This window comes from Ptychodera flava, chromosome 16 (genome assembly GCF_041260155.1).
Source record: "Ptychodera flava strain L36383 chromosome 16, AS_Pfla_20210202, whole genome shotgun sequence".
Lineage (NCBI taxonomy): Eukaryota > Metazoa > Hemichordata > Enteropneusta > Ptychoderidae > Ptychodera > Ptychodera flava.
In genome coordinates this window covers 2,874,568-2,897,379 of record NC_091943.1, presented here as the reverse complement: position 1 = coordinate 2,897,379, position 22,812 = coordinate 2,874,568, and the positions used below count along the sequence as shown (strand labels likewise).

Genomic DNA, 22,812 nt, shown 5'->3' with positions numbered 1-22,812 from the left:
TTTCGGTTTAGGTACTGGTGGTCCCTCCAGTTGACTAAATGTTACTATAAAATCACATAGGAATCTGAATGGGTCGATTAAATCTGCGAAGATTTCTACGCCACCTGTATAATTAAAAGAAAGTATTCAAATGGGTATTTGCAGGGTAACAGTACATCATCAGCTTAGACCGCCATTTAGGGTTGCAGATGTGGCTTGGTCAAAAAATACACTTTTGTAGACTTATTTACAGTAAGGCAGTGGTTTTAAAAACGGCTTAAACCGAAATGTGCTTTCCCATTCAGCCGTCTCGGTTCACACATCCACTACTTGCGTCAATTGCTGTACCACTATCACCACAGTCCTGGCGTAACAATACAACCACAAAGAACTAATAAATTTTGTTGTTGTCATTGTTGTTAAAACTTTCATTCGATTTAACTGAACAGAAACTAGGTTGCTGTAGCTTTTTTTTCAATCTCATTGATATCATTACAAACATATGTAAAGAGACACAAGTAATTATAAAAGAGATTCTATATCTTTAATTTTGAAGTAAAGACATGAAATGGGTTCAGGGCCGAGTGCCACACTCTTTCTATAAACTTAAGAAAGCAGGGTAATTATCGGCCCTGCTGTTGGTAACCTTGGTCATTACTTCCCGTTAATACACACAACTACAGCTTAATTATCAAATAGTAACATATGTTCTTCACATTCTAACACATGTTATTAGCACTATGCATACCAAGAATTATATAATGAACCTACTAGTTTTAGCTTTTGAATGACAATGATAACAGTGTATCATTTGGTGCATGTCTTTGAAAAACAAGGGATACTTATGTGCACAGCTGTCGCATGAAAAGTGAGGGTTACAACAACATACAGGAACTAGCTTATCAGCCTTATTATCTAATATTTAATTTTTCGTCTGTTTTGATACCATAATACAATAACGGACGCATGGAACCTTTTAGGAAACAGATCAATAAGATAGTCATGTGGAGGATCTCTACTACTTTCCTCTATTGCACACACTGGATGGCAGATAGTGCATAAACGACAATCAGAGGGACGCGAAGGCGATCAGTATCTATATTGAAAGTGTACGATGAATGGTAAGTGTAATCAACAGAGTCATTGAACTTTGCCTTATACTAAAAGCAAATGCGATAATATCATTACTGAAAAAAGAAAAATGGCATAAATATTGATTACATGGGTAAAACGTTTCCTCATTGCACTCACTGAATTATGTTGCCGTACAACTGACGATGACAGTTGTGGAATGTAGTACGGCCTAACTTCTTTCAACACATTTATGTTCCACAGGCAATGTACTTTACTGAGATACTGAGATTGAAAGGAGAATCCTTCTGATTCTTTTAAATTTACTTGTTCTTTAGAAGTAAGGCAGTAAGAATAAGAGATGGGCAAACATTCAACTTCCGGGTTTCTGGTTGCCAGAAATATATTCTGAAGTATCAGAATATTCTACATTACCTTTACTGGTGTATTTTGGTTTCTGGTACCATGTCTGACCACACATCTAACATGACCTAGCCTCTGCTGTTTTACGCAATGTTGCATATTAAAGACATTAATATTGAGGAGTTCAATTGAAAGGGCTTACATCTACCATTGTCGGAGTCTGCATCCAAAATTACATCTTGAAGTTGAATATCGAATCCACGAATTCTCTCTTCGCCAACAAAGACATCGAACATGAGATAGCCATTCTGCACACGAAAACATGAAAGCCAAAATACTATCGTTAGGCCATCATATCTCCTTTAAAATACACGGGTTATAGACAGTTACCTTGCGTAAGCAAGATTTAATCAAATAAAGATTTACAATTTTAAAACCTTTTTAAGTTTTATCATTTTTAGGCTTACAAATTAGCAATTTTACTTATTACTACAAAGTGAGTGAGAAGATTGACGATCCTGCATGAATAGCTTTTGTATTGTTTTATTTGTAAAGCATTTATTTCAGTGCATTCCAGAAAGCTTCGGGACACTGCGATAAATTTCATCTGTTCGTTATTGGAATACACATTTTAATGCATCAATTTATTGTGATCATTGTCGTCTGTCAGAGTCATACACATTTAAATAATCACTTACTCGAGCCGTTGGAAGGCCTTCGTAAACAGGGGTTTCACACGTTGAGTTGTAAAATGGTGGCCAGTCGGGCTCGTCCAGAAGAATCACTGTCAACGTTGCCATATTCTCCCGTGAACTTTCCTTTTTGCGAAAAATGACAAACTTAAAACCTATTCGTGTAAAATGGGCTGCTTAAACAAATGTGTCTCAGAGCTTTTATGTGATTATCGTTATATTGCAGTCCGATTTAATTCAGCAGATTTCGATCGGATTCGAAATCACAACGTGCGGCACCTATTCATCAAGGGAGACTTAAGTAAATACAGGGGTGGACTGGGGGAATGGGGGGAGGGTCACTTTTTAGAAAACCGTTCAAGGATGAGGGTTACTTTTTATAAACCTATCTTGGGGGAGGGTTACTTTTGACAGAAGCTGATTTTATGACCAAACTTTGATTCCCCGAGTGATATTTCTTGATTAGGAAATCACCAACGAAATACGCCGTTTTTTTTTTGAATACGTACATATTATCCACAAGTTTCACAAACAAAGAAGATGCAGTGGTATCCTACATTCAACGCCTTAAACAGTTAAAACTCATGAAAGAATAGAGACAAGCGGAAAAGTGTATATAAATTATCAAATGTACATAAATGCAAAGATATTGTTTGTTTTGTATTGGAAAAATTGTGCATAGTTCTCTCATATACTGCCATGTACAGTAAATCAACATTTCAGTGAAATTCCAAAATTTGCTTTGGAAATAATTATTCATAGATTCATTATAGACTGCCATGCATAGTGAATCAACATTTCGGTGAAATTCCAAAATCATATTTCTTGCACAACCATGGACTTGTACCCACTCCAGTCTCATTAAGAACATAAATATCAATAATCAAGCGTACAAAAATGCTCAGATTTACCTATTTTTGTATTGAAAAGAAATTGCTCATAGTTTCATCATAGACTGCTATGTATATTAAATCTCCATTTCGGTGAAATTCCAAAATCAAATTTCTTGCACAACCATGGACTTGTAACACATTAGGGAAAGACTGAATTAACTTGCATGGTACCTGAAACCCGGGTCCTTGCCTGACCAACTCGGGTGACAAACAGAAGATCTTTAATCCCCTAAGGTGTTAATGATCCATTGTTGCGTTTATCTTATCCAGCTGGTGCGATGATAGGAACGTCAGGTCTGTGACGACCCACTCAATACCACAGGCACATACATTATGCTTGCACATGGAACTATGTTTACAGGAAAAAATGAAGTCCCCATTTTTCAACGTAAAGTTATCTACTTTTTTTAGTTTAGACTCAAAAATAAGTTTAAGAAACAAAACGAAACAAAATATCGTTCTTCGGAATTCGTTCATGTCAGCTTATTCATGCACAAGCTACCAACGGCAAACGTGTACTAGTTTTTTACTTCCAAGAGCTGTGGTGCCCTATCCTGTGACATCTCCGATAAATCACATGAATTGCTAGCCAGAAACCTTTATTGTATCAGTATGGCCCTTGGGGAATGGTCACTCTTACGTATCAGCGGGAGGTAACGGTAGAGGCAGTTGATAAGGCTTGCCGGTGAACCGTGGCGAGAGTTATTGACACAGTCGACGATGGAAATATTGCAGTGACTTTTCCTGGCAGGAGTAAGAAATACAACATGACCCTTTTTCCTTATATGGTTCGACCAACAACCACTGCTAATGTTCACGGTGAATATTGCGCTTTGATTGAGATGAAAACGATCACTGTAGGATTCAAATTTACCGCATGTGACGGCAGCTATGTTTGATTTATCGACGCACACAGTGGTGACCTCGTTCAAGTTACGAGATCCGTAATCAGAAAACCGTACCTTGGGAAAACATTACAAGACTCAACATGTTATTTCCGTATTTGGCAACCAGAAATACGCGTGTTCCTCGAAGCCCTTCAGTTTTTTTTACGTCGGCGACATCGCTTTGCAGGCGGGGAGCGGCAGCCATTTTGTTTTTTTACGTTGTTTACCAACAAACTGCTAATGTACTTCGGGAACACTCCAAAACCGTTGACGTTTATAGTGCATATCTCGACGTTCACCGTGAAATATCACGGCTGATATTTTTCGTTGAACGTCACTAGGATGAAGCAATGTGGGCATGGGTATATGATAATTGGTGTGATTAGTGTCTTGTTGAGTGTTGTGTATCACAACTCTGCACGTTTTCCCTCGAATATCTTATACCTTTCTTTTAAGACAAACTATCACTTAGATAATTAGGCTAGTGTATTGATATTATGAAAGATGTGTTTTTTCCGGTCCGTTAGTTCCTCATTATTGAAGTGCGATTTCGCTTTCCCCGCGCTTTTACATTATTGTGTGTTGATTCAAGCCGTGCACATGTACTCGTTCGTTTTCTGGTTCTAGTGCTTGAATCTGCTTTGATGGTCTCCAAAAAGTTATGTAATCTACCGATAATTGGAATTTTTAAAGGAGTAGCCTGTCATATAAGATATCCTACAGACCTTTCATTCAAAAGGAGTAAGTACAGCTAATATTTTTTTCCGGGAAAAAGCCTCGATTCTTCTTTCGAATTTGGCATTAGTAGATACACTCTTATATAACTCCCGCTTCCTGCTTTGGTCAAAGCTCCTAGTTCTACATGGTGGGGGAGGGGGATGTTGCAGAGACGTAGATCCGTAAGATATATTTACACCTCTGCATGTGCTTAAGTGTTTCTCTTTGGCATGACTCAAACTTTTCGACACAAACATGAAGGTTTAATTACGTACTGTGTAGGTACATCGTTCGTGGATGCATATGCTATATTTATTTATGCCAAAAGGTAACCATGTTACTTACGATAAATGACGTGTGCAGCTTGTAAGTAGCATCGATATCACAGTCCAAAAATCCTTTCGTTAATAGAATACCCTCAGGCTGTAGCTTGAATCTGTCGTCCTACGAAAAGGAATTAAATGATACTGACTAAAAGTATTGGTTGATAAATGAGAAGATACTGCAAGTGGATGAATTATTTCAGCTTCATAATCTTTCCCAGTAATGATTGCATTTGTGGCGACTCATGGGGTGAATTATAACAAGAACAAAGGTACTTCGTACTTGGATTGCATTTTAAGTTATGCAGATGATATTTATTATGATAATCTCTACGTGTGTCACTTGTATTTCGTTGCAACGTTTCAAAGCTTATAAGGATTTGCTTTACATAAAATATTTATATATTTATTGTCCATGTGTTCGCTTTGTTAATGTAACTGATACTTCCCATACCTCAATTCTTGATCTGGCATAACGATTCAGCCAGTACTTTATTTAGAAAATCACCAACATGCGTCATAGCATCAAGTCAACACGTTAACCAGTGAACAAAGCCACTTTAAAACCAAGAGTAAATCTAATTTATTGCAATTTAAGTCCGTTCAAACAGAGGATGTCTGGAAAATCACAATCAACTAGCCATCAAAATTATACTGCCTCGACCAAGTCCGAGCTTTACTGCTCAAGAAATGTCTCCACCCTCTACTTCAATTCATCACAAAACTGCAAACCTTTTTCGCACTGACAAAACCGCCACTGGACTTCACCATTCTCAAGATTAACCGACCTATTTCCTATCTGCACTTGAGAAAAATCATCGCTGTTTAAATCTCCGACTACCTAAAAGAAATCTAACTCTAACTACCATCTCAATCAGCTTACAGGAAATGTTACAGTACTGAAACTGCCCTCCTGAAAGTACACAATGGCATTTGTTTATCCGTGGACTCTGACAATTATGTTCTACTCTCTATTTCTCGACCTCTCTGCAGCATTCGCTACTATGTACCACTAGATATTACTTTACAGACCCTCTCATCTTGGTATCTCTGATGTTGCACTCAAGTGGTTCAACTCATAGTTGATGCAAAGGGGCCAGTCCGTCAAAATCAACGATATCATCATAACTCAGTTTCAGAGTGAACAGGGCTCTGTCGTTGACCCTCTTTTGTTCACCATCTATACTAATTCATTTGGAAATATAATTCAACAGCATGATCTCCAGTCAACAGTGACAGCATCGGTTCTTCTTCCATCTTACCCGTTTCATCTCCTCGCAATATCGGCATGGTCTTTGACAAGAATCACATGTTCAGTCAGCACATTAAATACATTTGCAAATCAATCTACAGCCATCGCCATTACCGCATTTAGTCTATACGACGCCGCCTTACTAATGAAGCCTGTCAAGCCTTAATACATAAAACTTTGACGGCCAAACTTTTGTATTGCAATTCAGTTCTATATGGACTCCCAGATAACACAATAGGCCTATTACAACAAGCTCAAAATATTGCAGCGAGAATATCACACGTACCAGAAAGTTTGTGCCGATCACCTTAGCTCTCATCCATCTCCATTGGTTACCAGTTCGTCATAAGATTGACTACAAGTTTTGCTGTTACCTTTCAAGGCTATTGACAATCAGACTCATGCGTACATCATTGATCCACTCCATCCCTTTAGCCAGCTCGTACGCTCCGTTCATCCACCAAGATACTTTTAGCATCTACAACCTACAAACCATCACTTATGGTGGCAATGCATTGACATACGCTGCACCTATGGAACGGACTCTTACTCGACATTCGAGAATCACCAATCTTGGAAGCTCTCAAAAGAAAAGTGAAAACGAACTTGTTCTCCAGAGCATTCTGTGTGTTTTAACAATTGAGCGTCACAAAGCAACACTGCTTTTTTTATTTTGGCACTATAAAAATTTTGCTGTATTGATTGATTGATTGATTGATTGTTTTATTGAACTGATAAAATAATTGAAGGAGCTCACTCTGTCATACACTTATTGTTGTTTTAAAGCAGACCAAAATTTTACCATGTGCAAGGGATCCTATCAGTTCGACTGGCTCCTTATGGCTGTGACGAAAAATTAACGAATCGCTGTTGCTCAATAATCTTGCAGCAGTTACGTTTGATCCATATTTCCATAATGTCAAGCCTAAATTTCCCCCGAATAGTAGTCGTCGTTTTCTCTTTATTTCTTTCCGCCTGGGCTAAAATTTGTTGTAGTCAATCCCCAATCGTTTGGATTACTCTGAGATAAAGCAGTTTTCATGTTTCCAAACTTTTATTGGATTAACAAGGACATGATCCATTTTTACACATTTACCTTGTTTCCTGACAGCATCTGGAACGAAGTTACGTTGCTTTTCAAAGCGTCTTTAAAATTAAATACTTTCTTTCCAGGTTTTGAGCTCTATATGACAGAGAAAAATAGTTCATGTAATCCATCACTCATTTTATTTATCATGTTAGTGTGGCCAAATCAAACGTGTTTACATGCTATAAAGTAACATGCATGGAAGTTCAGGCATTTATATCAATGTGAAAGACTTTGCTGTAAACGCAATCTATTGACATTATAATTCTTCGATGACTTTGTCATGTTCCTCATACATTTAAATAAGTTAACTTCTGCTTTAAAGAATAAGATTGCGTTTTCGTCTACATGCTATATATCAATATGCATGGCAGTTCGTGCATTTATATCAATGTGTAAGGCTTTGCTGTAAACACAATCTATTGAAATTGTAATACTTCCAGGATTTTGTTCTGTTCCTCATAAATTTGAATGAGTTAACTTCTGCTTTATAGAATAAGATCCCGTTTTCGTCTCGACTGAGCAATACGTTGTATGTAAAGAGGGCATATCCTTAAAAGTATTACGTCGAAGATTTCACTTACCATTTGAATGACGCAGTCTATATTAACTATAATAATGTATATTGACCTTTTTATCAGTTTCTGTGACAAAGTTTAAAAGCTTGCATCTCACCCACATTAAATCGTCATAAATTTTTAACTCATCGCATTGTTATGACGATCGACAAGGAGCGACTACGCTTTTACAATAGTTAATGTAAATTTTAAACTCTGTATACAGAGAAGTTTAGCCTGACTTTCCAAAACAGTATCAATTCGCACTGTAATATTGAAATAAAGAGTTGCCGAACGTGCGGTGATACGTTCTAACCTTCCTGGGCACGGATCACCAACTTTTAAATGTAAGTCGCTTTCATTTTCTTAACTGGTGACAGAGGCACGAATTATGTAGACGTTGCTTACTTCGGGTATACGGATCGTGAAGTTAAGGTTATTATCGACTTCAGCGAGCGTTGAAGAGTCTTTTGTTGCAAAAAAAAAATGAGAGAAAAAGATTAAGGCAGGGTAGGTAACGTAAAAATAACATGCATAAATGTCATAGCGTTGATTTATTTTGACGCGAACGAAACTTCCGTTTAATCTGTTTTAAATTGTATTAGATATTTTCCTGCGATTTTTGGAGGTTAGTCATTCGGATATTGAAAGAGTAGGGTTGATTTTGTCCAAGGTTTTGCTACGTCAAGAGATACGATACTCCAAACCTCTGATTCCCAACATGCTAACCGATTGCTTTACATACACTTACCTACACAAAATAATCTGATAAGACAGAAAAAACAAAGGACGCGCTTCTCCAGGTAATTTATTCCTTTTCCGACAGTCTTCATGATGGATCCTTCATGAAAGCATGTGCTTCAACGGTCTGCTTCCGAATTTTAAATATGAAGAAAAAAGAGCGTACTTATTACCGCGGTTGAAAATCACATTATGAAAATAAGCTGCGTTTATATCATGTGACTCAGGTGAGAAAAGAAACAGGAAATTCCGGTATAGGGAAACAAAAACCGTGTTTGTTTCATTGACCCGAGCGACCCTAGAGGTTTTTGAAGTGGCGTCCCTAAATTATATATTTGGTGTTCTGGCATTTCGGACAACTAACAGAAAAAATGTGAAAAACAATTCTTCAAAATGTTGTATCCTAATTTTCGGAGGCATGTTACTGGAAAAACACATATTATATTATTTTACCTAATATATTTGTCTTCTATTCTTTTAAATGTCAAAAGGGCCAATAAGACGACTGTGTTTACTGTATATAGTGTAATAATTTTTATAGCGCCATTTCTTGCAGTAAAATATAAAAGAAAGGTCACATTTGTAAAATACATACACCTATACCATAAATAAATCTTACAAGAAAATACATAAAGAGCACATAAAATGTTTAATTAAAACAATTATAAGAATTCTAACACACGTCTGATTGCCTATTTCTAACTAGGCCTTGTATTTAAAGACACTAGACTAGTCTGTTGAGAACATGATCACATACGAAAGTCATAGGACCCCCCATAGTTTACGCAATGTTCAAGAGCGGTAAAATCATTTTCTATTGGAAGCCGATGGCGATGACACGCTGACTATGACAATATATGAGGGTAGAACTTCTACCGGTGCTAATGTAGTTTTGCTTTTACCTTTACCCATTATATCTTGGCTTAAAATGGGCATGTTTTCAAAGTACATATACGGCATCGTCATGAAAATATTCAAATGCCAAAAGTTATGGCAGCAAACTCTCTCTTGTGCCTTTGTGGCTGTACAAGGCAAATTTATTTGGCACTTTTGGCAAGACAAGCCTTTAAGTAAAGGTAGAATGCGCCGCGGGGACAGATATCTTGACTGTTAAACTTTAACAAATCTTGTCTTGTCTACCAATTGTGAGGGCTCATTTACAAGCTCTTTGTATAAGAAAATGTCATCGATAAGGTTTTTCGAAAATCGGAAAGTTTAATTTTCCGCATAAAATTAACACAGGGATGGCGGCCGTTTTCAATTTCAAATATCGGTAAATCTTGGAAAATGTGTTTGTAGTGTTCGTCTGCCAAAGTTACGTTTAACCTTTTTGAAATAGCGAGACACCATAGACCAAAGACCCCTTTGGCCCTTTAAGCTTTGTGGTTCTAAAGATTACAAGTTTAGAGAAGCGCATGCCTTCAATCTTCTGCACAGAAATAAAATGTAACGTTACTCACTTTACAAATATTTTATGGGGAAAGTTTCCAACACTACGGCTCACAAGTCCAGATACAGTTTTAGGGCGACCGATTACGTCCAGGGATGTTATGTTCTAAACAGGCTGCGTTAAAGTTTCTCAGTAGCAATGACTTCATCACTTTTCTTATCCGCAAAGGTTTATAATTTGCTTCTCATCATGGGTAGAGTGTTTGTAATGCTTAAATGGAAACCTAATTCCAGCGACTTTGACCGTTTATTCCTTCCAAAATCACCCTTGAATAAAATGCAGCTCAAATTTGCAACATAATTGCACGCGCCGACGACTACGGAGCGACGAAAAGAGACGTTGAAGTAGACGACATTTATGGAAATGAGCTCGGAATCTCATGGGCGCGAAAGGGCTCATGGGAGGAGCGTTTGTGACGTCATCTGCGATACACGAACGTGTGTGACAGCCTACCAAAGCATTGGAGTATATGACTGCAGGAGTGCAGTTCTGCACGTTACGACTCTTTAATGCTCAGTAGCATAAAAAATAATTAAATGTTGTTCAGTTGAGTGCAAAAATCACTCAAAGAAGAACAAACGGAGTCAGCTTTTACCGTCTTCCCACAGAACAGCTTTTTCAAAGACAGTCAGTGGCTAGAAAGTCGGGCGAGTTTAAAAATCTGTAAAAGATACAACGGTATGTTCTAATTCTTTCAGGATGATTGTTTTATAAGGGATTTCGGGACTCTAATACCGACACAAGACGATACTACACAATGCGGTTCGTATCTTGACATATCCCATGCTGAGTCAGCCTACTATCACCGGTTTTAACCAGATAAATATTAATATTGGCGATTTCGGGACTCTAAAATCCGAAGACAAAACTACACAAAGCGTCTCTTATCTTGACATCCCAGGTCTGCCAAATCTCCGATATATAACCAATAATACATAGGCAATTTCGAGACTATACCTGGTAATATTGATATTACAAAATACTGGATGACTTCTTGCCTACTGTGTCTCGGCACGCCGGGTCTGAGAAATCGCCGATATTATATTTACCCGATAAATATCAATTGCGCCGGGACTCCTAGGCTAATATCGATACCAGACGATCCTAGATTTACTTGCACTGTGTGGTTTCGGCACGCCGGGTCTACGAAATCACGGATATTTATCCGAAAAAAATCGGCGACTTAGGACTTTAACTCTGATACTAGACGATACTTTGTCAAATTGTGGGTAAATATCCGATGTATATCGGAGATTTCACCACCTAAAAGATCTGACCACCCGACTACCTCTGTCAAACTCTTAGTTCAAAAATAGCATCCATGGCCGGTAGTCAAGAATACTGTATGTTTTACATTATTAGATTTATTAATGCACGAAATACATTTTTTACATTTAGAGCATTTTTTTTCATTAAATGTCCACACGGGACTTCGTCGAGAGGGCCGATCGGATATCATCGGGACTCGGGAGGCAATTGCACAAATTACATTCTTTTACATGTAAACATTTTTACTTGGCGATCGGGACTTGAACAGAGGACATATCGGAAATCATCGGGAGTTTGGGCTGGTCTTGTATGAAATACATTACTTACAACAAGCTTTAAGACGATACTATTTTTTTTTAATAGCAGGCAAATATCCATTATAGAGGCGATTTCATCACTTTGTAGATCTGAGTAAGCCCGACTTCCTAAGTTCTACCCCAGCTTCGAAAAATAGACGACACTATAATAGACTTGTCAAATCGCGAATAAATATTTTCCGATACATATCGGAAATTTCGCAACCTTAAATATCTGGCCAAGCTCGACTTTACATGGTAACACATACAATCAGTCAATCATTCCGTATCATTCACGAACCAAAAATTAATTTTAAGCGACTGATACAGAAAACTCCGTTTTAGAAACGTAACGTTGAAGGATCGCAAGGTCATTCAATGTCTCCAATCCAGTTCGGGGTCTGTACAAGCACAGTGACTCTCTCCGCTGAATCATATACAAAACGCAAACAACCAAGATATGAACAATGTTTTGAGATGCTTTCAAATTATTACATATCTTGATTCAAATTAGTATGGTTTGATTTCAGTCGGGGAAAAGTAATACTCAATGTCAGAAATATCGCTGTCCGAACTCTCCATAGTCGTCTTACGAACGCGCTGAACTGTACACAGTACTCCTCCAGCTGCAAGCTACAATCGTCTGTATCGCCGATGACGTCACGCACGCTTCTCCCATAAGCCATTTCGCGCCCATGGAATTCCGGGCTCATTTCCATAAATGTCGTCTACTTCAACTTGTCTTTTCGTCACGCCGTAGTCGTCAGCGCGTGCAATTATGTTGCAAATTTGAGCTGCATTTTACTCAAGGGTGGTTTTGGAAGGGATAAACGGTCAAAGTCGCTGGACTTAGGTTTCCCTTTAACCTTCGATGCTGTTCCTCATTAAAGACAAAGGATATTCAATGTGGCTTCCTAGTCACCGCCTGTTTCTCAAAGGCACGTTTAGCAATATTGCAGTGTTCTCTGACCCGTATTAATGTATCATTAATTAATAAATCGACTGTGACCGAATTGTAGACAAGTATGTTTATTATCTGTTGTGCCGTTAATCTTTGTTAGAGACTTGCCTCAGTTTCTATTGAAGGCTCTCAGATGGCAGGACGAGCAACCAACAAGTTCTATAGATTAGTGCATTCAATTAAGTACAGATGCAAATGTACATAGTAGTCGTGCCGTGTTAATAGGGTTTAGGATTTTCCTAAGTTGCTTGTTTACGATTGATGAATCCCGAATTTGTTCATACAATATATTAGAGTATTGTTGAAATAAACACTTTGAATCTGAAATTTACGAACATTAATGAAATGTAATGTTAATATCTATCAATAGTTATACAGCATCGGTGGCAAATCTTTGCCTGGTTCACATTTGGTTAACAACATCGCAATGAAAAGTGTCACCGCATACATGGCAAAACTAGCATATAACTTGAGGCCTACACTAAATCATAGTTCTTGTGCTTTTCTTTTGTCCTAGATTGTGTCGTTAACATTTAACGACCAGAGAGTATTCAAACAAAGGATTTCAGACGACATCTTTAATATGAAACATGAACACAGTCTTTCATATGTTGACAAGAATTTAGATAATTTCCTATTTATACTAGTGCTCGACATTTCAAGACTAAAGTCTTCTTTGTCAAACGCGTGTATATTGCTGGCTGTGCATAACGAGGGACTACCTCTTTTGGCCCTTGGTAGACTGTCAAACAAGGCTTAAGTGTTCCAGCCACACGCTGTTGTCATACAGGTAATTCAAATGTTTTGTCATTGAGTCCATTGTTGTGTCTCTCTTTAAAGTCTTCAGTGAAGAATCTCTGAAAATAATGATAAAATTGAAGTTGTAACGGTAAATATGTGAGAAAGGAAAAAATACACACATAGAAAAACAGCATGTGCCGCTCGTGAAAATTATATATTTTCCATTCATGTAAATTTGAGATTATTATACGTTTTTCTAACTGACAGTCTAAAAAAAGCACTTGAGGAGCACAAAATGATGTGAAATTCATAGAACTAACTTCAGATCTGCTCGCTGGAGTTCTTAACATATAATCGAAGTCGGCCGTCAGCTGGTCTAGTGTTGGGCGATTGTATCGGTTCTCATGCCAACAGAGCTGCTTAATCCGATAGCTACAAGCAGTGAAACATAGCGGTGTACGGTGACAAACATTCCTGCATTCCTGTATTCCTGTATCTTGGCATAGTATATAGCTGATACAGTATAAGCAAGTCATATTACATACAGAATACAAAGTAGGCACGGACACGGAGCTGAAGGTGGCGATCGGCTTCTGGTATACACGGTAAGTACATTCTGTTCACTTTTGAAATGAATACGATGTACCAACGTTTGAATTAAGGGGTAAGTACACTGGTACTTCCAGGAAGGTGGACTATTATGACCTTAACGATACATGTGAAAATTACTTACGTTGTAGGTGTACATCCTTCTGGTTTCACTGGTCTTCTGCCACTTTGTAGATACTCAAGTAAATTTTCAACGGGTACACCCATCATGGGAGAACCACCTTGTCAAAAGACCAGCATCGAACAGAAGGTATTAAATAAGATAGAACTACAGGTATCCATATGTTATAAAATAATTCGAAGTAATTGTGAAAATAGAATCTTTTATTGTTTAAATTTATCAGAAATTGTGCACTATAGCTTAAATTTCCTGAACATACCAACATATATCCTATTCTTACAAATTAGTTCAAAAATATAAACATTGTATCCCAGGTAGGATGGTGATTGATGAAAGTTAAAACATGTCTGTCTAAATCTACGTCGTATAATTTAAATGTTGCAGCGATGATGATGAGGTGCATCGAGATATCTTGCACGAAGTACATTGTTTTTTTGGTTTGTTTGTTTTCTTATTGGAGTTATCAAAAAGGTTTTAATGCATGCCTTATTACATCTGACAAAAAAATTGTCTTACATTACAGAAGCCAATTAAATATTGAATATTCATCACTGTCATGTTTCATGTCTGGGTTGCATGGGTCTCGGTGGATATTAGAACTCTAAATTCCCTACTTCTTATTATGTGCAGACATTTTCTCTTTTCTAAAGGCAATGTGAAATCTCTTTTCTAAAGGCAATGTGAAATCTCTTTTCTAAAGGCAATGTGAAACTCACTTTTTTGTACGGAGTTAACAAATCTTTTTTATGCTATAAAGCTTGGTAGTTCCTTTTTTTCTACGACAGATATAAATGTACCTTTTACCAATAAGCAGTTGAAAATTCACAATACTAGAAAGTTTGGGATCACCTGGTATGATCTTCCATATTCTTGGTCTTTTTCTCAATTTTAATTTTTGTCCCCATAACATGACTCCCAAAATATTTGCACATGTTGACAGTCATGTAAAATAAAGAGCTCAGTTTCCTTGTTGCTTTTGCAGAAAGGACATAGAGCATTCTCAACCGTGGGCAAATTCATTTTACTCAGTCCAGCATTTGTACAGGATATTGTTCAATATTTTAAACTGAAACTCTCTCAATTTAGAGTCTATAGTTATTTTGAATGATAGTTGATAAATGTGGTTCTTATTGTCAATGTTGATTTTAAATTCATGTTCATGTTCATGTTCTGATTTTGGTTGTATAAAATTAATGTCTTTAATTATCTGTGTGATTACTTTTGTATTATACAGTTCCACACTAATTGACCTGTTATTTTCAAATACAATTTTTATTTCATCGTCATCATCTGCTGGACTTTGCTGATTTATTTGTATGTTGGCTGGAATATTACTTTTTAGTCCAAACCATTTGAATATTGATGATCGAGGGATACCTTTACTATGTACAGTCTCCCTGTCAAGCTTTTGACCATTTTAATTGTGCAGTTGTTCTAAATTTAGAATTCCTACTTCCACAAATTCCTGGTAAAACACAGAACGTTTGCCAATCAAAATGTCCTTATTGTTCCACAGAAGAGTTTTTCTGGAATTCAAATTATTTACACTGTGTGGTATTTTCAAAATCAAATCTTCTCATGCTTTCAACATGGTGTAAAAGAAACCTGTGATTTTCAACGGTAGTAAATCAACTTAAAAATAACATCTTTAAACCTCCAACTTGATTCAGTACTCTAGTAAAAACAGCTTCAATGGATGGTTATTTTGTTCACTAAAATACCCTCTGAGCCAGTCAACCCTGCTGGCACGAAGTACATTGTTTGTAAACAAGAAACTCGCACAGGCGCAGTTTCGACGACTCTTTCGCTTTAAAGTGGCAATCTCCTCTCTGTCTCTTAAACAAGAGTTTGAAGATGTGAAAACTTTTGATTTTCAACACTTACCAAGAGAACCTATTTCCCACAGTAGTATCCCGTACGACCATCTGCGAAATGAACAAACATACAAAATTACTGTATAGAAAAATATCAATAAATATTGTTTATACAATACGAACTAATAACAGTATTTAGATGAAATGAAGTTCATATTTTAGCTTTATCAGAGGGAGGAAACGTAAACATATTGCAAACTTATTTTCTTGTTGTCATATTCGAGGTGATAAAATATTATAGGAGTAAAAATGGAAAATATTTGGAAAGGTTTCACTGAAATACAGAAAAGAAACATTTTCAGTTTTCCAAACATTGAGAGTCATCACTTACATTATTTAGATAAAAAATATGAAAAATAAGGGGAACTTAAACACTTTGTTCCGTTGTTAATCTTACCTGTCGCCTTCAAGTGTAAATGTTCCATCAACGAGAAACTCCGGCGGCATCCATCGTAATGGAAATCGGTTTTGATGATTTGCCTGCGAACAGAAATATCAGAAATATCACAAACGCTGCTGTGAGTATACGCAGTAAAACGTGGTACATGTGACCTTATGATAACCCACTTTCCATCAGAAGGCCCCTGTAACCTTGCGTGTTCACTGAGGATAGAAATCGGTAGACAGGTGGGAGGCAAATAAACGGTTTAGCAGACAAGAGGATAAAGTAGCAAGGATATAAGGCACGAATACAAATGTGATGCAGAAAGAGTTTGTGACACTGCCACAACGCTTCCAGTCTACTGTAAAATATCAGAAGCATCTACATGAACAGAATACAAGAGCCACGAAAAATAACTAATGCTTATTATACATCTTCATTTGTTCCGTTTTTACACAAAATCGTGCTCTATTGGCCATTGAAATCGATAAAAAGCGTTTGAAAGTATAAGCTTTACAACTATTTTTTAATATTTCCTTGTTTGAAAAGGAGTTTAATGGTGACTTTTCAGAAAATCAAAATAATGCATAACATACCCACGAAAGCGAATGATAATCGCTCTCAAGTCTTTCGTAAACGTCTCGTCCAAGACCAAAATCTCCGATCTTGGCTGTGAAATTTTTAGTCAGGAACACATTGCGAGCAGCGATGTCTTTGTGCATGACACGTTTCATGGACATGAATGAAAGCGCTTTGGCGATGTCTCTGGCAACTTCTATCAATCGTGTTTCAGTCTTGGTGTTGAGTGATCTCAGCGAGATGAGGTAGTTCTTCAGATCACCGTTGGATGCATATTCTGTCAGTATGTATTTTGGGTCTTGATGGACGAAGAAGAACTTACATAAGTTGAAATGAATTAGGTTTTCATGGTGAATAACATCGCCTGTTTCGAATAAACCTTTTTTCTCACACTTAAAATAGTTCGTTTCATACGATTCACGCTATTTTCAGCCGCTAAGATCACAAATATTCAGATGAATTGCGAAACACCTTATTTACCACAACCGAGCTTACATCTACTCATTAAATATTATCCTTCGCTTTATATAATTATAAGTTAATCTTGTGAAGCTTTGTCCCTATAGCAGGACGTTTATTGTCCTACCTCCAGTTATGCGAATGCCTAGAAAGGAGATAATATTAGGATGGCATGCTAATTCCAGCAGACACCGGACTTCGTTGATGAAATTTTTCCGACTTATTGCATCTGAACGAGCTGCATTGAAAAGAGAAAATCATAGTCAGTAGGCACGTTCACGCAAACCATCTTCTCGTGCAAACCATCGTCTGGTGTCTGACTCGATACAAATTACACGAATGCCGAAACGACACAAGGATTGGCGATATTGGGTAATTGATTTATAATTCACATGTACTCATGCCGGGAAATTTGTAAATGATAAGAAAACAAATTTTGAGGCTTTACTTCTTAACCCGCCTTGCTCATAACAAGGAAATATTTGTGTAAACAGGCTTCATTCATAAAGTATATGAAGAAGTCGACACCACGTGCGACAAACCTCTATATCTCCGTGAACGTCAGTAGAAAAAAAATAGGCATACTCGAACTTTTTGGGAGCAGTATGTTATTCCAATCTTTTCCAATCAAAAAACTTTTATCTGCTTTAAACTTCTGCCGATTTCGATCGCGGTCGGTCGTCATGCGGAGCGGTGGCAACGTTGTCAGTTTACACTGAGAGTTGCCATGTCAACAGGTGTCGTGCTCGCGACATCGCTGTCACGCCATGCGCTCACTACCTGTTTTGCGGCAGACCATGGCCATGCGAAAGTTAGAACATTTAGTAGAGCTTATATAAAAATTTAATATAATAACCACGAGATAACACCACAAGATTCAACGCGTTATCCCGTATTCAGCCACAGGAAACATCCTTTTTCCTCAAAACCCTTCAAAGTTTTAAGTTGGCAACATCGCATCGTAGATTTCCATTTTGTTTGTATATTTTGTTTACTATCGCACTGCAAATGTAGTTTGCGAACACTCCTAAACTGATGACGTCTTTCGTGCATGTCGGAACATATCTCTCATATCTCGAAGTTTACCGTAAAATATCACTGCTGATATTGCACGGTAAACGCCACCCAGATGGAGCGATATGGGCACTGGTATATGATAACGTTAATGAGCACACACTAACGCTGATTTTTCAAATTATAAGGCCGAGGGGGCACACGACGAATAGCAACCTTTATCAAAGTGGACAACTTGTGTGTTTAGAGGTATTTGACCCACTTTCGCAGAGAGTTTTAGCTGCAACTACTTGTTCCTTTCCATGGAGGACCAATCGAGCTTTGTAGACTCGTCCATACTCTCCAACACCAATCGGTTCTTCATCAAGTATTTTCAAAGCTTTCCTCTCAACATTCCAAGCCAATGCTGCTTCCGGTAAATGTTCCTGGTCAGAAAAGATAAATATCATGGTAATTGAATTAGTAGCATAACGAAAAGCACAAAGACACATTTTTAGAAATCAGTTGTATAATAGCTTTTGGGAAGCCTGTACCAAAGTTAGGCCTATTTATTTTTGTTTGCACACTTCAGGCGAATATCTGTGATAAAAATACAAAGTGGAAAATTTAACAATTTTATCTTCATGACGACATGACGAAGGGACCCCTCCATGGAAAATCGAATTAGAGCCTGGAAAGCAAAATTTGAACTAAGTGAAGAAATCATACACGTGCTCATATGAGGTATATACGTTAATTACGAAAAAGTTGCACTTAAAGCCGCAATTGTCAATCCCAGGTTCTCGCATTAGTGGAGTTCTCCTCCCAGTCAAACACTTGGTCAGTACGATGTTTGATTTCTATAGCATTAATTACACAAACTGATCTCAACCTTTTGTCACCTTTTGTTAATCCTGCAAACAGAGTTTATACAAGCGTTTGATTGACGGTCGGTTCAAATCGCCAACGGTCATTTATTCCCCACCACAAACGTTCGAATTTCCTAAAAAATTGTCTTCCAGTCGCGTTACACTTTGAATATAACCACAGAGTTCGATCGGCATCAACTTCGTGATGACCGCTTGACAGTCTGTCTGCGTTTTTGCGGCTGGGGAAAACTGAAAAGTTGCGTTTTCTTGAGCATGTACCCGCGTGTTGCCTGTTTGGTGTCCACTTACACAATGAACGCCGCTATAGCTTCGCGTCCTTTTAAAGGGAGGCTCCGCCTTTAATCAATACATTTTAAAGGCAACATTTCTTATCAAAGATTACATGAAAACCCTGCTATACAATACCTTTTCAACAAGCAGAGGAAATAAAGTGTAGTACGGTAGCTATAGATTACTCAAGGGATGAAGATGGTAGTTATTTGGGGTAGAAAATCGTAATTTTGGTATCAATGATAAATTTTATTGAAGTCAACTACTTGATACTGCTTAATGAAATTTAATATCTCATTTGAAGCTACAGCATGTAATTCAGGCAACAATTTTGTTGAGCACTATCTATTATCATTCTTCAACGACAACGGTTGAAAGACTGACATTCATAAAATGATCAAAACCATTATGAGAAAAATTGAAATGATTCTTATTCAAAATATTAGAACTGTATTGCCTAACAAAATTTCGTTTGTTATATAGTACATAAAGAACACAATCTGAAAATGACTCAACGTTTGATCCAGCCAGACTGGGGCTTATTGTTTTGAAATACTGAAATCAAGAGGAACAAATGGCAGGAAATCGGGTGATTTGCATAATTTTGAATAACTTTACGCTTCTTTCTCACCCAACTTAAGATTTCTTTTCATCCTTAAAGGAGCAATCAACCGATATTTTAATCTGGGGTTGAAAAACTAACTGAAATGGAAATAATCTTTGCAAAAGAGTAATTTTTTAGCAAAATGATAAACTAAAATGAGTCTTGCCTGTAGATAATCTTCAAACTCTCGGTCATTTCCATCTACGGGTACGTAAGACCGTTGCGTTTTTACAATATTCACGACCAGAAGCAGAATAACGGCAACTGCACCCGCTACTATCATTACCCACACATAGAGAGGCAAAGACATAGTTCCAGCTGTAGGTGACAAGTTTGCAAAATGAAGGGTGAGTTTTTGCTGGATCACAATTGTCTCTGCTTTTGTTGTTCATTTAGTTCAGTTTTTTCTGAATATGGTGAATTATTTGGCTAATTTGCCATCACATAACAATATGGAGTGTACGGTTGTTGTCAGCATTGGCATAAAATTGCCATGTGATACTGAACTTTTGTACAATTACTCAGATAATGAGGTTACTGTAGGGAATGTTTGGGTTACATCTGTTTTTATGGGGTACAGATGTTGAGTGCAATCTATCTCTAAGAATGAATGTTAAAGAATTTACAGTTATTTTACAAGTTTATTTGAAAATTATTTTTTTTGACGTTCAAGTTTTCAGTTCGTGTTGACCTTAAGATTTACTGAGGTTCAAAAGAGTTCAAAACTCTTGACAAGGCAGTATTGAGGGTCCCAAACCCAATGGCTAGGCCCCTATTGGTTTTGTAGGAGTTCAATAATCTTCTGCAACTTTTTCTTCTTCCCTAAGTTGTTTGCTCACCTAGAATTCAAAATCGCTCGACGTTAACTTCTCAAACTTGAAGGGCTAATAAGTAGATATGAGTACCAATGTACCTGACTGTAAAAGTTTCGATAGGTCACATGACCTAGCGGCCATATTGGATTCCCAAAACCTTAAAATGACTTCTCCTGATGACCTAGGTTTCCAGTCGATTTGAAATTCTTTGTATAGCAATCGCGATTCTAGGTCTTTGAAATTTACAAATAAACGTGACCTTGGCCGCCAAATTGGATTTTGCGAAAATCCAAATTTAATCTTCAAAAATCGTCTTCTGCAGAACTAATTCACCGATTGAACTGAAATTTTACTCATATCATCCTCATGTGATAACTTTTAAGTTTGTGAAAAGGCAGTTGGATAGGTCACATGATTTGGCCGCCGTATTGTATTTTGCGAAAATCCAAATTTAATCTTTAAAAAAATCTTCTTCTCCAGAACGAACACACCGATTGAATTGAAATTTTACTGGTGTCATCCTTATTGTGAGTACTTTCAAGTCTGCGAAAGGCTTTTGAATCGGTCCCGTGGTTCGGCCGTGGTATTGGATTTTCAGCAAATCCAAATTTAATCTTTAAAAATCTTCTACTCCAGAACAAAAACACCAATTGAACTGAATTTTACTTGTGTCATCCTTAGTGTGAACACTTTTAAGTTTGCGAAAGGCATTTTGATCGGTTATATAGTTTGGCGGTCGTGTTGGTTTTCGTGAAAATCCTACGATTACAAGCTAAACCTACAATAACAATATTATGATGTTCAGATTTCTTTTGCGTAAGAATCAAAAGACCATTTTAATCTCAAATTTTGCACATGGTATCATCATGGCAAGCACCTGAAACCAGGGCAACCGTTTGGGTCCCGCCAACACTGCTCGCAGCTTTAATTCTGTTTGTCGTTTGAATTGATACATATATATATATATATATATATATATATATATATATATATATATATATATATATATATATATATATATATATATATATATATATATATATATATATATATATTTACTGAAATATTTTGTGTGCTCGTTTCGTGCATCAACAGGCAATTGCAATGTTATATCATCTCTTCTTGGTTGGTCAAATGCGAAATTGTCAATTTGCTGGGTTTTTTATTTTTATTTGTAGTTCAGTCGTCAGGAAAACATTATCACAGTATAGCGTGTTGTACAATCGAATTTAACATTCTTCGATATGTATAATGCACAAATTATCGAGTTCTCATAAAACAGCTTACCACTCTCTGCCTGTCTGGTAACATATACCGTAAAGTTGCAAAAAGCTGTGTTATTGGATTGATCCGAAGCCCATATGATGATGTCGTGCTTTCCAGTGCCAAATCTTTGTCCTGATTCTCGATTTGATCCCCAAGCAACTGGCTGACCAGAGTTGTCAAGAACCGTAGGGTTGATCCAATTGACTACGGCGGAATTTCCATCAACGTCTGTCCTCACAGTTAGGTCTCCAGGACAGTCAGTGATATTTGGTGCCTGGACGTCTGTTGGAAATAATGTGATGATCAGGTCATACATGGCCAGATATAAAGTTGTTTAAGTATAGGATAAAGCCCGAGTACGAGGGCTCTTCTGGTATATAAAGTCCAACCCAACGATAAAATGTCGAGGCCGCAGGCCGAGACATTTTATCGTAGGGTTGGACTTTATATACCAGAAGAGCCGAAGTACGAGGGTTTTATCCGACTTAAAAACCAACGCCCCTAACTGATATATTTTCGTTTTCAATGTGTTTACGTCAACCGTCCCCTTTGTCAATGTAACATGTTTAGGATATGAATTAAAACTTTTATTTGTGAAATAGCCTTCCAATGTAATGGAACATCCTATAAATGCCCTAGGGCACATTATATAAATGCCCTAGGGCACAGCA

At 37.3% G+C, this 22,812-nt stretch overlaps 1 protein-coding gene across 1 annotated transcript; it reads right to left on the bottom strand.

The window, feature by feature from the left end:
* Nucleotides 1-13,283: 13,283 nt before the first annotated feature.
* Nucleotides 13,284-18,766, bottom strand: LOC139114899 (insulin-like growth factor 1 receptor). Its single transcript, XM_070676829.1, has 7 exons — nucleotides 18,580-18,766; nucleotides 17,431-17,541; nucleotides 16,862-17,142; nucleotides 16,281-16,363; nucleotides 15,894-15,934; nucleotides 14,013-14,109; nucleotides 13,284-13,395 (listed from the first exon to the last, which is right to left on the bottom strand). The coding sequence occupies exons 1-7, from the start codon at nucleotides 18,764-18,766 to the stop codon at nucleotides 13,284-13,286; spliced, it is 912 nt and encodes a 303-aa protein (XP_070532930.1).
* Nucleotides 18,767-22,812: the final 4,046 nt, after the last annotated feature.